Genomic DNA, 14892 nt, shown 5'->3' with positions numbered 1-14892 from the left:
TCCTCATGGCCTAACATGGTCAACCATTTCTGTCTAGACCCAGATATGTAAGGAAATGACTTCATCATGGTTATTTTGTCAAAGTAGATATGAACCCAATCACCAAAATCTCATATGAGCTTTAACATACTAATGTCACTTCAAAAGTAATTTTCAATATTTTAAAACCGCTTCCCGACCGTCCCATAGCAGAACTACCGCTACAGGGCAGCAGGGCTACGCAAAATCACACATATATATATATATATATATATATATATATATATATATATATATATATACAGTCAGGTCCATAAATATTGGGACATCGACACAATTCTAACATTTTTGGCTCTATACACCACCACAATGGATTTGAAATAAAACAAACAAGATGTGCTTTAACTGCATACTGTCAGCTTTAATGTGAGGGTATTTACATCCAAATCAGGTGAACGGTGTAGGAATTACAACAGTTTGCATATGTGCCACCCACTTGTTAAGGGACCAAAAGTAATGGGACAATTGGTTTCTCAGCTGTTCTATGGCCAGGTGTGTGTTATTCCCTCATTATCCCAACTACAATGAGCAGATAAAAGGTCCAGAGTTCATTTCAAGTGTGCTATTTGCATTTGGAATCTGTTGCTGTCAACTCTCAAGATGAGATCCAAAGAGCTGTCACTATCAGTGAAGCAAGCCATCATTAGGCTGAAAAAACACAACAAACCCATCAGAGAGATAGCAAAAACATTAGGCGTGGCAAAAACAACTGTTTGGAACATTCTTAAAAAGAAGGAACGCACCGGTGAGCTCAGTGAAACCAAAAGACCCGGAAGACCATGGAAAACAACTGTGGTGGATGACCGAAGAGTTCTTTCCCTGGTGAAGAAAACACCCTTCACAACAGTTGGCCAGATCAAGAACACTCTCCAGGAGGTAGGTGTATGTGTGTCAAAGTCAACAATCAAGAGAAGACTTCACCAGAGTGAATACAGAGGGTTCACCACAAGATGTAAACCATTGGTGAGCCTCAAAAACAGGAAGGCCAGATTAGAGTTTGCCAAAAGACATCTAAAAAAGCCTTCACAGTTCTGGAACAACATCCTATGGACAGATGAGACCAAGATCAACTTGTATCAGAGTGATGGGAAGAGAAGAGTATGGAGAAGGAAAGGAACTGCTCATGATCCTAAGCATACCACCTCATCAGTGAAGCATGGTGGTGGTAGTGTCATGGTGTGGGCATGTATGGCTGCCAGTGTAACTGGTTCTCTTGTATTTATTGATGATGTGACTGCTGACAAAAGCAGCAGGATGAATTCTGAAGTGTTTCGGGAATATTATCTGCTCATATTCAGCCAAATGCTTCACAACTCATTGGACGCCACTTCACAGTGCAGATGGACAATGACCCAAAGCATACTGCAAAAGTAAACAAAGAGTTTTTTAAGGGAAAGAAGTGGAATGTTATGCAATGGCCAAGTCCATCACCTGACCTGAATCCGATTGAGCATGCATTTCACTTGCTGAAGACAAAGCTGAAGGGAAAATGCCCCAAGAACAAGCAGGAACTGAAGACAGTTGCCGTAGAGGCCTGGCAGAGCATCACCAGGGATGAAACCCAGCGTCTGGTGATGTCTATGCGTTCCAGACTTCAGGCTGTAATTGACTGCAAAAGATTTGCAACCAAGTATTAAAACGTGAAAGTTTGATTTATGATTATTATTCTGTCCCATTACTTTTGGTCCCTTAACAAGTGGGTGGCACATATGCAAACTGTTGTAATTCCTACACCGTTCACCTGATTTGGATGTAAATACCCTCAAATTAAAGCTGACAGTCTGTAGTTAAAGCACATCTTGTTAGTTTCATGTCAAATCCATTGTGGTGGTGTATAGAGCCAAAAATGTTAGAATTGTGTTGATGTCCCAATATTTATGGACCTGACTGTATATATGCATATACACACATACATACATGATTTTGTATTTCTGGGTAAGGGGCACGCTCATGTCCTACCTGCATCACCATCACTAGCTCCCGGCCAGAGATTCCCCACCGGCACCCGGCAATCGCCAAGGAACACTGAGAGGGGAGAGGTCTGTATGTAAACAATACCAATCTCTCCCCTGTCAGCACCAGCATGCTGCTTTGTATTGCTCTGCATAGTAGAGCAATACACAGCAACATGGTTACACAGTAAAACAGCACACAGTTAACCCTTTGATGGCCCCAGATGTTAACCCCTTCCTGCCCAGTGTCATTAGTACAGTGTCAGTGCTTTTTATTAGCACTGATCACTGTATTAATGTCACTGAGGATGTTAGTGGCAGTTAGTCAGTCCCCCCCAGTGTTAGAATGCCTGCTGCAGTCCCTCTATAAGTCGCTGATCACCGCCAATACTAGTATAAAAAAAAAATAAAATAAAATTACAGTATATATACCACCATTTGTAAATGCTATAACTTTCACGTAAACCAATTCATATACAGGTATTGGGATTTTTTTTTTATCAAAGACATGGAGCAGAATACATTATGGCCTAAATTTATGACGAAATTTCATTTTTTAAATGTTTTTACTGGATATGTTTTTTAGCAAAAAGTCAAAAATATTGTTTTTTTTCCAAAATTGTCGGTCTTTTTTTGTTTATAGTGCAGAAAATAGAAAGTGCAGAGGCTTTCAAATGCCACCAAACGAAAGCTCCATTTGTGGGAAAAAGGGACAAAAATGTCATTTGGTGCAGCGTTGCATGACCGCGAATTGTCAGTTAAAGTAACGCAGTGCCGTATCGCAAAAAATGGCCTGGTCAGGAAGGGGGGTAAATACTCTGGAGGACAAGTGGTTAAATCGGCAGCTTTTATTGCATACTTATTGATGATCCAGTTTTCGCGCAATGTAAGTCTGCATATCTCATAGTTGATGGGCTTCTGGGGAAGCTGACAATCACTGTAGTAGTCATTAATACTACAGTGATCGCCCTGATCATCCGGCTCCTGTTGGCAGGGCTGTGGATAAGGGGGTACCACCAATCCTCCTGTACGGGGCCCAGGCCAGCAGGACGGCCCAGGCAGCTGGGTGAATTGGATGTGGGCAGGGAGGGTGATCAGCACAGTGGTGGTGGGGGGGGGGGGTTGAATTACTGGAACCGATGCCCTGTATGGCTCTCTCAGCAACATCTGAAAGCTGGATTCTTCTTCTCTCCCTCTCAAGAGCCATATAGGGGATTGGTTGCCGATCACCCTCCCTGTGCACATCTACAGGTGAAACTCGAAAACTTAGAATATTGTGCAAAAGTTTATTTATTTCAGTAATGCAACTTAAAAGGTGAAACTAATATATGAGATAGACTCATTACATGCAAAGCAAGATAGTTCAAGCCGTGATTTGTCATAATTGTGATGATTATGGCTTACAGCTCATGAAAACCCCAAATCCACAATCTCAGAAAATTAGAATATTGTGAAAAGGTGCAATATTCTAGGCTCAAAGTGTCCCACTTTAATCAGCTAACTAAGCCATAATACCTGCAAAGAGTTCCTGAGGCTTTAAATGGTCTCTCAGTCTGGTTCAGTAGGAATCACAATCATGGGAAAGACTGCTGACTTGACAGTTGTGCAGAAAACCATCACTTACACCCTCCATAAGGAGGGAAAGCCTCAAAAAGGTAATTGCAAAAGAAGTTGGATGTTCACAAAGTTCACAAGCAGCAGGGATGACCACAGCCTGAAGAGGATTGTCAGGAAAAGGCCATTCAAAAGTGTTGGGGACTTTCACAAGGAGTGGACTGAGGCTGGAGTCAGTGCATCAAGAGCCACCACACACAGACGGATCCTGGACATGGGATTCAAATGTTGTATTGCTCTTGTCAAGCCGCTCCTGAACAACAAACAACATCAGAAGCCTCTTACCTGGGCTAAAGAAAAACAGACCCGGTCTGTTGCTCAGTGGTCCAAAGTCCTCTTTTCTTAAGAGAGCAACTTTTGCATCTCATTTGGAAACCAAGGACCCAGAGTATGGAGGAAGAATGGAGAGGCACACACTGCAAGATGCTTGAAGTCCAGTGTGAAGTTTCCACAGTCTGTGTTGATTTGGGGAGCCATGTCATCTGCTGGTGTTGGTCCACTGTGCTTCATTAAGTCCAGGGTCAACGCAGCCGTCTACCAGGAGATTTTGGAGCACTTCATGCTTCCTTCTGCAGACAAGCTTTATGGGGATGCTGACTTCATTTTCCAGCAGGACCTGGCACCTGCCCACACTGCCAAAAGCACCAAAACCTGGTTCAACGACCGTGGGATTACTGTGCTTGATTGGCCAGCAAACTTGCCTGACCTGAACCCCACAGAGAATCTATGGGGCATTGCCAAGAGAAAGATGAGAGACATGAGACCGAACAATGCAGAAGAGCTGAAGGCCGCTATTGAAGCATCCTGGTCTTCCATAACACCTCAGCAGTGCCACAGGCTGATAGCTTCCATGCCATGCCGCATTGAGGCAGTAATTGCCGCAAAAGGGGCCCAAACCAAGTACTGAGTACATATGCATGCTTATACTTTTCAGAGGTCCTATATTATTCTATGTACAATCCTTGTTTTATTGATTGCATGTAATATTCTAATTTTCTGAGATTGTGGATTTGGGGTTTTCATGAGCTGTAAGCCATAATCATCACAATTATGACAAATCACGGCTTGAACTATCTTGCTTTGCATGTAATGAGTTTATCTCATATATTAGTTTCACCTTTTAAGTTGCATTACTGAAATAAATGAACTTTTGCACGATATTCTAATTTTTCGAGTTTCACCTGTATTTCACCCAGCTGCCAGGGCCCCCACAGTTCCGGCTTCCCTTCTCTCCTTCCCACTGGCAGCTGCAAGAACACAATAGAATCCTTCAGGATGGAGAGTGGGGGAAGAGCCTGATAAATATGTCACATTAACCAGCCCCTTCCTTTCCTGAATGAACATATTGGTACTGATCACCAACTCTGTTCATTCATAACTGAAGCATAGTAAACTGTGTTGTTGTTGTTTTTTTTTTTTAAGGGGACCCTGTCAGGTTGGCTGTATGGAGCCCTGTGGTTTCTAACAGCAGCCCTGCTTGTTGGTTTCTATATGAGCATATTGTTCTCTGCCCACTTACCACAGTAGGTTGCTCAGTCAACACTGCCACCATTCCCAATGTGGGGAGGTGCAGCATGGTGCGACAGCAGTGAACACGCAGAGTCCAGTTACAGAAACAGAACTGTATTGACTTTAAAGTTTAGCAAACTGTGGGAGGACAACCTGACTGGGCACACTCATGGAATGTTGCGGTGAAGAGTGAAACAGTAGGTCTTGGGTGCATCGACAGTGTCTGTCTCAAGGAATGGAATGGCCAGGACCAGGCCCACATGTAGAGGCATTCAAGAAAGACAATTTGTCCCTACTCTTTCGCTACTCATCTGAAACCTCTCCCTGCCGCTAATATTGTCCCTGACAGATGGGTGACCTGTCCCTACACTAATCGCACACCAAGCCCTGGAGCCAGGGTCTCAAATAAACTCGGCCTGACCCAAGATGGCCACCAGAGTCACGTGGGGCAGCAGCATTCAATCAAATAGCTCCCCCAGTGATCCAGAAAACCATAGAGGAACCATGTTCCTCCTGACTTCCCTTCAAACTGCAATGCAGTTGCGTGCCACCCGCAGTGGAGAAAGTAGATTGTACCTGCCTACAATAGTACTCATATTTTTTTCAGTGAATACAAGACATTCTTTGGTCAAGGTGGGCATTGTGATGCCATATCCACTCTTCACTTCATCCAATCGTGATCCAGAAGATCACAACTATCACTGTCGTATCGCTGTACAGAGATTGTCAGCTTCCCCAGCAGCCCATCAGTCTTGAAATTTGCAAGCTGGACCAGTGTGGACCAGTTTAAGTATGCAATAGTATCACTCATGGAGTTAAGTTTAAAAAATCCCTGCTGGTACTGCCATGGGAGTCCTTGTTCAGGCACTTCATGTTACAATGTGACACACCATGTATCATGGTTCACTGTTGGCACCATCAGCAACTCGAAACCGCCATGGGAAATGGCATGTGGCTATTCCTCCTAGATTGTAAGCTCCAAGGAGCAGGGCCCTCCTATCCCTCTTGTATTGAACTGTATTGTTGCTGTATTGTCTCCTGTTATATTGTAAAGCGCTGAGCAAACTGTTGGCGCTATATAACTCCTGTATAATAATTGCTGTTGTGCATGTAGACAGAAAGTGGAAGCCAGTAATAACAATTATCAATAAAAATTATTTTCACAATATTCTATTCTGATCTATAACACTCCATATGGGGCAATGTTGCTTCAACATAAAGTAACACGATGTGTTATGGGGGGAGGGTGTAGCAGACAGACATTTAGAAGTCACATTACCAGGCATGTAGTAGTCGAAGATCTTAACATAGGCGGGTTTCAGCCCGGTCACCTGGACTGAGCGCTTAAAGAAAATTTCCAGAGTCTCGTGGTCTGATGTGATCTACTCAGAGATAAGAGAATTAACACCAAAGTCTTACATAGCACTGCACAAGGACAAAAGTGGTATATCTACGTGTGGATCCATTAGGGCCACATTAAAAAGAGAGACATTCAACTTCTATGATCAGTAGGTAAAGTTACTTGGTCACTGTTCTGTGTCCTACCTTTTCCCAATAGATAACAATCAAATCATCCTTGACTTCCACCCGCTTCACATCCGAGTCTTTCTTTATCTGTAAAGGTACAAGTATTCCATATTTATTGGGAAACTAATGGACTTTTTAAAGTTTTTCCTTTTTTATTGCATATATTTGTGAAATTGGTCATCTTAAAATAAAACATATATTACATAGATTGAGCATAAACACCATGGTGACAAATCATGGCATTTCTACATCTTTGTCTTTACCCCTGCTATAGAGGAAAATTAAAATCCTCATTCTAGGCAGCAGCAAAATTTACCCTTGAAGTTCCCGCCTCCACCCCACCTTGCTAGGGTTAAAGTTGAACCTTACCCATAACAACTTGATAAAAAAATAATGTTCCTTAGCATTCCACATGACTAATTATGCTACCAAAATTAGTGTGTGTTGTAAATTGCCTCCAGCATTGTTCCTGTTTCTGCCATTTTGCTGAAGCCCAGAACCCTTGCGCAGCAGTAAATCTTTATGCTGTCTGCAAATTGGCCTCTAGTGGTTCTGATTTTCGGCACAGTGCCTAACAAAAGACAGAAACTGAGCATGTGCCGAACAATGTGGGACAGTGAATTATTGGATTTTAAACAGTATAAGCACTTATTTTTAATGTTTTACATGCAGTAGCTATACCTGCAAAAGGGTCTAGCCTGAACTGATCTAGCAGGGCTTCATTTTCTGACTACACTTCCACTTTAAGTCTAGCGGTAGAGGACTTAAGCTGTAATACTACCCTTACTGGTAGCCAAAATTAGTATCATCTTATTCATTTATTTTGCAGTTTGTTGATCAGTATTCTCTTCCATTACTGCCAGCATATAAGCCCTGATGAAGGTTTTGAGCTCCCCAAACACATGGGTTTCTCTTCTGACTTCTTGTCATACACAATATAAGATTTACTGGACTTACATTAGATCTGTGGCATGCTTATCCCTTCTACACTCTTCAGGCTACTCCAAGGATCCCAAGAGATACCCCGGATGACAGAGAGCTGCCTCTAAAATTTGGTTTTAAACATTATTATTCTACCTTTTGGGTCCAACATCTGTCAACATGGTTTTTATTCCTCGCTATGATCAGCTTCCACCACACCAGACTGTGAGCAGTCCCCAGAAGCTACTTTCCTTCGCTGCTTCTCTGCTCACATTCCCTGTATGAGGGGGAGGGGGTCTGGGTGACCTATTGGTGTAGGGGTGTAGAGATCAATAATCTGTAGCTCAGAGCAATTCAATTGTCCTTTCTATGCTGGACCACACAGGTGCAGGGTCACTCGACTTGGATTCAGTAAGACCTCTGGATCTCTGAGCTGCAAGGTCACCTGACAACAATTCAGTCAGCAATGCCACATCAGGGGGGCACCAGGAATCACATAGCTCAAAGACAAGCAGACCTCATCCCCACTTGGGCAGACTGTCATGTTCCAGCTCTAACTGCTGTGCACATCCCAGGAATGGAAAATGGGCAGGCAGACTTCCTCAGTTGTCAACATCTAGACTCTGGAGAATGGTCCCTTCACCTGGAAATGTTTCAAGCTCTGTCACAAGTTTGGGATGCCAGGCGTAAACCTCTTAGCTTCCAGGTTTAAAACAAACTCGACAGATTTGTCTCCAGGACTAGGGATTCTAGGGCTATTTTTGATGGATGCCCTGGTGACTCTGTGGAATGAGTTTTATGCCTTTCCCCAGCTGAAGCTCTTTCTTCACCTGCACTGCAGGATTAATACTAAGGCTATGCCATTGGTCCTCATTGCACCAAACTGACTTAGGAAGATGTGGTACTCAGTCTGCCAGAAGCTTGACCATGTCTATCTGTGAGCCTTCTCAGATCATCCAGATTTTCTGTCGCAATGACTGGCTTACCATTCTGTTTCCTGGTCACTGCTCTGAATGGCAAAGCCAGCAATTTCAATGCCAGGAACTTCAGCAGGAGAGAAATTCTGCTATTTCTTCAGTCCAGACCAGCATTTGGCCTCAAGTACCCTCAGGTCAGGTTCCAGCTCTGGACATTCTTTTCCAAAAACCGCTTGCTTCCTATTCCTTGGTGAACACATTTATACAGGGTATTGCTCCCATCGTTGCCCCGTGTGTTCTCCAGTGGCTGCATGGGATCTCATCCTGGCTCTGTCTCTCTATGTCCTGCTCCTAAAGGAGATTTCTCTTCACTGTCCTGATATTGTACTTTATGTTGAAGCCTGTCTTTGGGCTACACATGCTTTTAGATTGTCTGTCTGTCTGTCTGTCTGTCAGATTCACTCTTCATCATTCCTGAAAGTCCCTGTAGGGGACACCCTGCCTCTTACTTCATTGATTTCAGGCATCTCATCAATCAAGTGTATGGTTTAAAGGTTAAAGCTCCACCCTTTCCTGTCAAATCACATTCCACCAGATCTGTTAGTACCTCATGGGCTTTTCATCATTAAGCATTTGTTTCTCAGATTTGCAAGGTGGCCACCTGGTGTTCTGTGTATACATTACGTTTTACTAAGTAGATGTTCAGATTTCCTCCAATGCCAGTTTTTCTCGTAAGGTGCTTCAAACCACAGTCAGAGTTTCTTTAAGTCCTTCCTTGAACCATTTACAATGTGGGCCTGTTGACATTTGTTTGCTGTGTTGTCCACCCTTCAGTTGCACTGCTTTGGGATGTCCCAATAGTCTAAGACTTAAAGAGCCCATGTCCTGTAATGTACAAATAGGAAACAAGGATTTTCACTTTACCTGTAAAATCCTTTTCTTGGTGTACATCAGGACACTGCTATTACTGCTTGATAAAACACGTTGGCTTGCTGGGAATGAAAGGGGTTATACAGGGCTGTCCTTGTAGCTTTGTCATCCAATCCCCTGAAGGCAGCTGCATAACCCAATTGCCTAAGACTTAAAGAGCCTGTGTCCTGTAATGTACATCTCACAGGTTAGGCTAAAATCCTGTTTAATATTGGGGAGTTCTGGTTTAAAGCTTGTTCTAAAAAGAATCCACAGAAAGGTTTAATTGGTCTGTTTCACTGTACAACATCTAAATGTTATTTGTAGGTTGGGGTCACCTGGTGTGATCACTGAAACACACCATACTCAAAGAAATTAAAGTGTTACTAAACCCACAACAGTAAAATCAGTCTCTATATGCAGTAAAGCATGCTTGTTATACTCACTGTGGAACCTAAGGGGTTAATCTTCTGCATTTTGTAAAAAGGTTTGATTTTAACTTCCCTGCCCCTCCTCTTGTTCAAATGTCCACCTGATAAGAAAGACCAAACCCGTGGCCTTATGCACATGCGCAGTTTACTGTGTATTGCTAGAGAGGTTTTTTTGAGTGCATGTGATCAGCACAGGGCCAATCAGCACTGTCCAGACAGAGGTCAGGGGTTTTACATCCTCCTAGAGGAGAAAGAAAACTCCTCCTACAAACTTTAACCAGTGCTTGGCTGGACACTGATAGAAGTCACAAGACTGCTCTAACTGCTGATGATAAAAGGTATTTAGCAGTTTATATTTACTAAAATAATTCCATTTCCATGTTCTGTGTACTGTGGGAGACCAGATAGAGTGAATGCAGGGTCCTGGGTTTAGTAACACTTTAATACAAATGTCCCATTTCAGAAGGACATCTCCTGGCCTCAGCCAGTGAAAAGGGAAAGAACGGAATATTTACAGAGAATACGGTTTTCAATATTTAACTTTTTCAGTATTAACCAAAACCTATAAAGTTACCCAATTTAAATACATTTTCACTGTGGCTGGACATGACTCCTTAGGAAAGGTGGGAATATATTCCCTGTTATGGCCATTATACTTAGAGATGAGCGAATCGAACCAGGCGAACCGGAATTCGAGTCGAATTTCAGGAAATATTCGATTCGCGTCGAATCCGAAATTTTGCCTACTTCGGGTGCGCGAATCGAACATTTCCCGATCAGCCGGCAAAAGTGTCCCTGCAGTGAGCTCTGCTATTTCTGACAGTTCTCTGACAGAAGGAACACATGTTTAGCGGTTGAAACATTGTATCTATTAGTTTCCATTTAGGATACAGATGTTTCAACCGCTGTACATGTGAAGAAGCTGTCAGAGAACTGTCAGAAATAGAGGAACTCTGCACATACACTTTTTGCCGGCTTGGAATTATTCCTCTTTTCATCCTACTTCTTCTTCTTCTTCTTCTTCATCCTCATCCTCATCCTCTTCTTCTGAGGATGAGGATGAGGATGAAGAAGAAGAAGAAGAAGAAGAAGGAAGTAGGATGAAAAGAAGAATAATTCCAAGCCGGCAAAAAGTGTATGTGCAGAGTTCCTCTATTCTGCAGATACACTTAGAGGAGCTCTGCAGATACACTTAGAGGAGCTCTGCACATACACTTTTTGCCGGCTTGGAATTAATCTTATTTTCATCCTACTTCTTCTTCATCCTCATCCTCAGAAGAAGAAGAGGATGAGGATGAAGAAGAAGAAGAAGTAGGATGAAAATAAGAATAATTACAAGCCGGCAAAAAGTGTATGTGCAGAGCTCCTCTAAGTGTATGTGCAGAGCTCCTCTAAGTGTATCTGCAGAGCTCCTCTAAGTGTATCTGCAGAATAGAGGAACTCTGCACATACACTTTTTGCCGGAAACCGCTGTATGGAGGGAATGTCCCATAACTGTCAGAAATAGACTATTTATGACAGTTCTGGGACATTCACTCCATACAGCGGTTGAAACATTGTATCTATTTTTTTCCATAAATGACATTCTGCAAATACACTTAGAGGAGCGCTGCAGATACACTTTTTGCCAGCTTGGAATTAATCTTATTTTCATCCTACTTCTTCTTCTTCATCCTCATCCTCATAAGAAGAAGAAGAAGAAGTAGGATGAAAATAAGAATAATTCCAAGCCGGCAAAAAGTGTATGTGCAGAGTTCCTCTATTCTGCAGATACACTTAGAGGAGCTCTGCACATACACTTAGAGGAGCTCTGCACATACACTTTTTGCCGGCTTGGAATTAATCTTATTTTCATCCTACTTCTTCTTCTTCTTCTTCATCCTCATCCTCAGAAGAAGAAGAGGATGAGGATGAAGAAGAAGAAGAAGTAGGATGAAAATAAGAATAATTCCAAGCCGGCAAAAAGTGTATCTGCAGCGCTCCTCTAAGTGTATATGCAGAATGTCATTTATGGAAAAAAATAGATACAATGTTTCAACCGCTGTATGGAGTGAATGTCCCATAACTGTCATAAATAGACTATTTCTGACAGTTCTGGGACATTCACTCCATACAGCGGTTTCAACCGCTGTATGGAGGGAATGTCATAGAACTGTCAGAAATAGACTATTAATGACAGTTCTGGGACTGTCCTTCCATACAGCGGTTGAAACATTGTATCTATTTGTTTCCATAAATGGATCCATTTATGGAAACAAATAGATACAATGTTTCAACCGCTGTATGGAAGGAATGTCCCAGAACTGTTAGAAATAGTCTATTTCTGACAGTTCTATGACATTCCCTCCATACAGCGGTTGAAACCGCTGTATGGAGTGAATGTCCCAGAACTGTCAGAAATAGTCTATTTCTGACAGTTATGGGACATTCACTCCATACAGCGGTTGAAACATTGTATCTATTTTTTTCCATAAATGACATTCTGCAGATACACTTAGAGGAGCGCTGCAGATACACTTTTTGCCTACTTCTTCTTCTTCATCCTCATCCTCTTCTTCTTCTTATAAGGATGAGGATGAAGAAGAAGAAGAAGAAGAAGAAGTAGGATGAAAATAAGATTAATTCCAAGCCGGCAAAAAGTGTATCTGCAGCGCTCCTCTAAGTGTATTTGCAGAATGTCATTTATGGAAACAAATAGATACAATGTTTCAACCGCTGTATGGAAGGAATGTCCCATAACTGTCAGAAATAGACTATTTCTGACAGTTTTGGGACATTCACTCCATACAGCGGTTTCAACCGCTGTATGGAGGGAATGTCATAGAACTGTCAGAAATAGACTATTTATGACAGTTCTGGGACATTCACTCCATACAGCGGTTGAAACATTGTATCTATTTTTTTCCATAAATGACATTCTGCAAATACACTTAGAGGAGCGCTGCAGATACACTTTTTGCCGGCTTGGAATTAATCTTATTTTCATCCTACTTCTTCTTCTTCATCCTCATAAGAAGAAGAAGAAGAAGTAGGATGAAAATAAGAATAATTCCAAGCCGGCAAAAAGTGTATCTGCAGCGCTCCTCTAAGTGTATATGCAGAATGTCATTTATGGAAAAAAATAGATACAATGTTTCAACCGCTGTATGGAGTGAATGTCTCAGAACTGTCAGAAATAGACTATTTATGACAGTTCTGGGACATTCACTCCATACAGCGGTTGAAACCGCTGTATGGAGGGAATGTCATAGAACTGTCAGAAATAGACTATTAATGACAGTTCTGGGACATTCCTTTCATACAGCGGTTGAAACATTGTATCTATTTGTTTCCATAAATGGATCCAATTATGGAAACAAATAGATACAATGTTTCAACCGCTGTATGGAAGGAATGTCCCAGAACTGTTAGAAATAGTCTATTTCTGACAGTTCTATGACATTCCCTCCATACAGCGGTTTCAACCGCTGTATGGAGTGAATGTCCCAGAACTGTCAGAAATAGTCTATTTCTAACAGTTATGGGACATTCACTCCATACAGCGGTTGAAACCGCTGTATGGAGGGAATGTCATAGAACTGTCAGAAATAGACTATTTATGACAGTTCTGGGACATTCCTTCCATACAGCGGTTGAAACATTGTATCTATTTGTTTCCATAAATGAATCCATTTATGGAAACAAATAGATACAATGTTTCAACCGCTGTATGGAAGGAATGTCCCAGAACTGTTAGAAATAGTCTATTTCTGACAGTTCTATGACATTCCCTCCATACAGCGGTTGAAACCGCTGTATGGAGTGAATGTCCCAGAACTGTCAGAAATAGTCTATTTCTGACAGTTCTGGGACATTCCCTCCATACAGCGGTTGAAACCGCTGTATGGAGTGAATGTCCCAGAACTGTCAGAAATAGACAGAAACTGTCACAGAACTGTCCTTCTTCTCATCCTTCTCCTTCTTCTCATCCTTCTCCTTCTTCTCATCCTTCTCCTTCTTCTCATCCTTCTCCTTCTTCTCATCCTTCTCCTCATCCCTCTTCTCATCCTTCTCCTTCTTCTCATCCTTCTCCTTCTCCTTCTTCTCATCCTTCTCCTTCTCCTTCTTCTCATCCTTCTCCTTCTCCTTCTTCTCATCCTTCTCCTTCTCCATCTTCTCATCCTTCTCCTTTTCCTTCTTCTCATCCTTCTCCTTCTGCTTCTCCTTCTCCTTATTCTCATCCTTCTCCTTCTTCTCATCCTTCTCCTTCTTCTCATCCTTCTCCTTCTTCTCATCCTTCTCCTTCTTCTCATCCTTCTCCTTCTCCTTCTTCTCATCCTTCTCCTTCTTCTCATCCTTCTCCTTCTTCTCATCCTTCTCTTTCTTCTCATCCTTCTCCTTCTTCTCATCCTTCTCCTTCTTCTCATCCTTCTCCTTCTCCTTCTTCTCATCCTTCTCCATCTTCTCATCCTTCTCCTTTTCCTTCTTCTCATCCTTCTCCTTCTTCTCATCCTTCTCCTTCTTCTCATCCTTCTCCTTCTCCTTCTTCTCATCCTTCTCCTTCTTCTCATCCTTCTCCTTCTTCTCATCCTTCTCCTTCTTCTCATCCTTCTCCTTCTTCTCATCCTTCTCCTTCTTCTCATCCTTCTCCTTCTTCTCATCCTTCTCCTTCTTCTCATCCTTCTCCTTCTCCTTCTTCTCATCCTTCTCCATCTTCTCATCCTTCTCCTTTTCCTTCTTCTCATCCTTCTCCTTCTGCTTCTCCTTCTCCTTATTCTCATCCTTCTCCTTCTTCTCATCCTTCTCCTTCTTCTCATCCTTCTCTTTCTTCTCATCCTTCTCCTTCTTCTCATCCTTCTCCTTCTTCTCATCCTTCTCCTTCTTCTCATCCTTCTCCTTCTTCTCATCCTTCTCCTTCTTCTCATCCTTCTCCTTCTTCTCATCCTTCTCCTTCTCCTCATCCTTCTTCTTCTCATCCTTCTCCTTCTTCTCATCCTTCTCCTTCTCCTTCTTCTCATCCTTCTCCTTCTCCATCTTCTCATCCTTCTCCTTCTCCTTCTTCTCATCCTTCTCCTTCTGCTTCTCCTTCTCCTA

The 14892-nt window shown here is 42.3% G+C and overlaps 1 protein-coding gene across 1 annotated transcript in view; it reads right to left on the bottom strand.

Annotated features, from left to right (window-relative positions):
- The window catches only part of LOC149445224 (alpha-2-macroglobulin-like protein 1), a 238295-nt gene that overhangs the window by 2868 nt on the left and 220535 nt on the right, over positions 1 to 14892 (bottom strand). Inside the window, exons 35-36 of the mRNA XM_089654069.1 lie at positions 6660 to 6728; positions 6394 to 6496 (exon numbers count right to left, since the gene is read on the bottom strand). Of these exons, the coding sequence (XP_089510195.1) occupies positions 6394 to 6496; positions 6660 to 6728 (172 nt within the window). The remainder of the gene's footprint in view (positions 1 to 6393; positions 6497 to 6659; positions 6729 to 14892) is intronic.

The sequence above is a fragment of the Staurois parvus genome, unplaced genomic scaffold (genome assembly GCF_062004578.1).
Source record: "Staurois parvus isolate SC_StPar_1 unplaced genomic scaffold, SC_StPar_1.0 ptg000737l, whole genome shotgun sequence".
Classification (NCBI taxonomy): domain Eukaryota; kingdom Metazoa; phylum Chordata; class Amphibia; order Anura; family Ranidae; genus Staurois; species Staurois parvus.
This window is presented reverse-complemented; position numbering and strand designations above follow the sequence as displayed.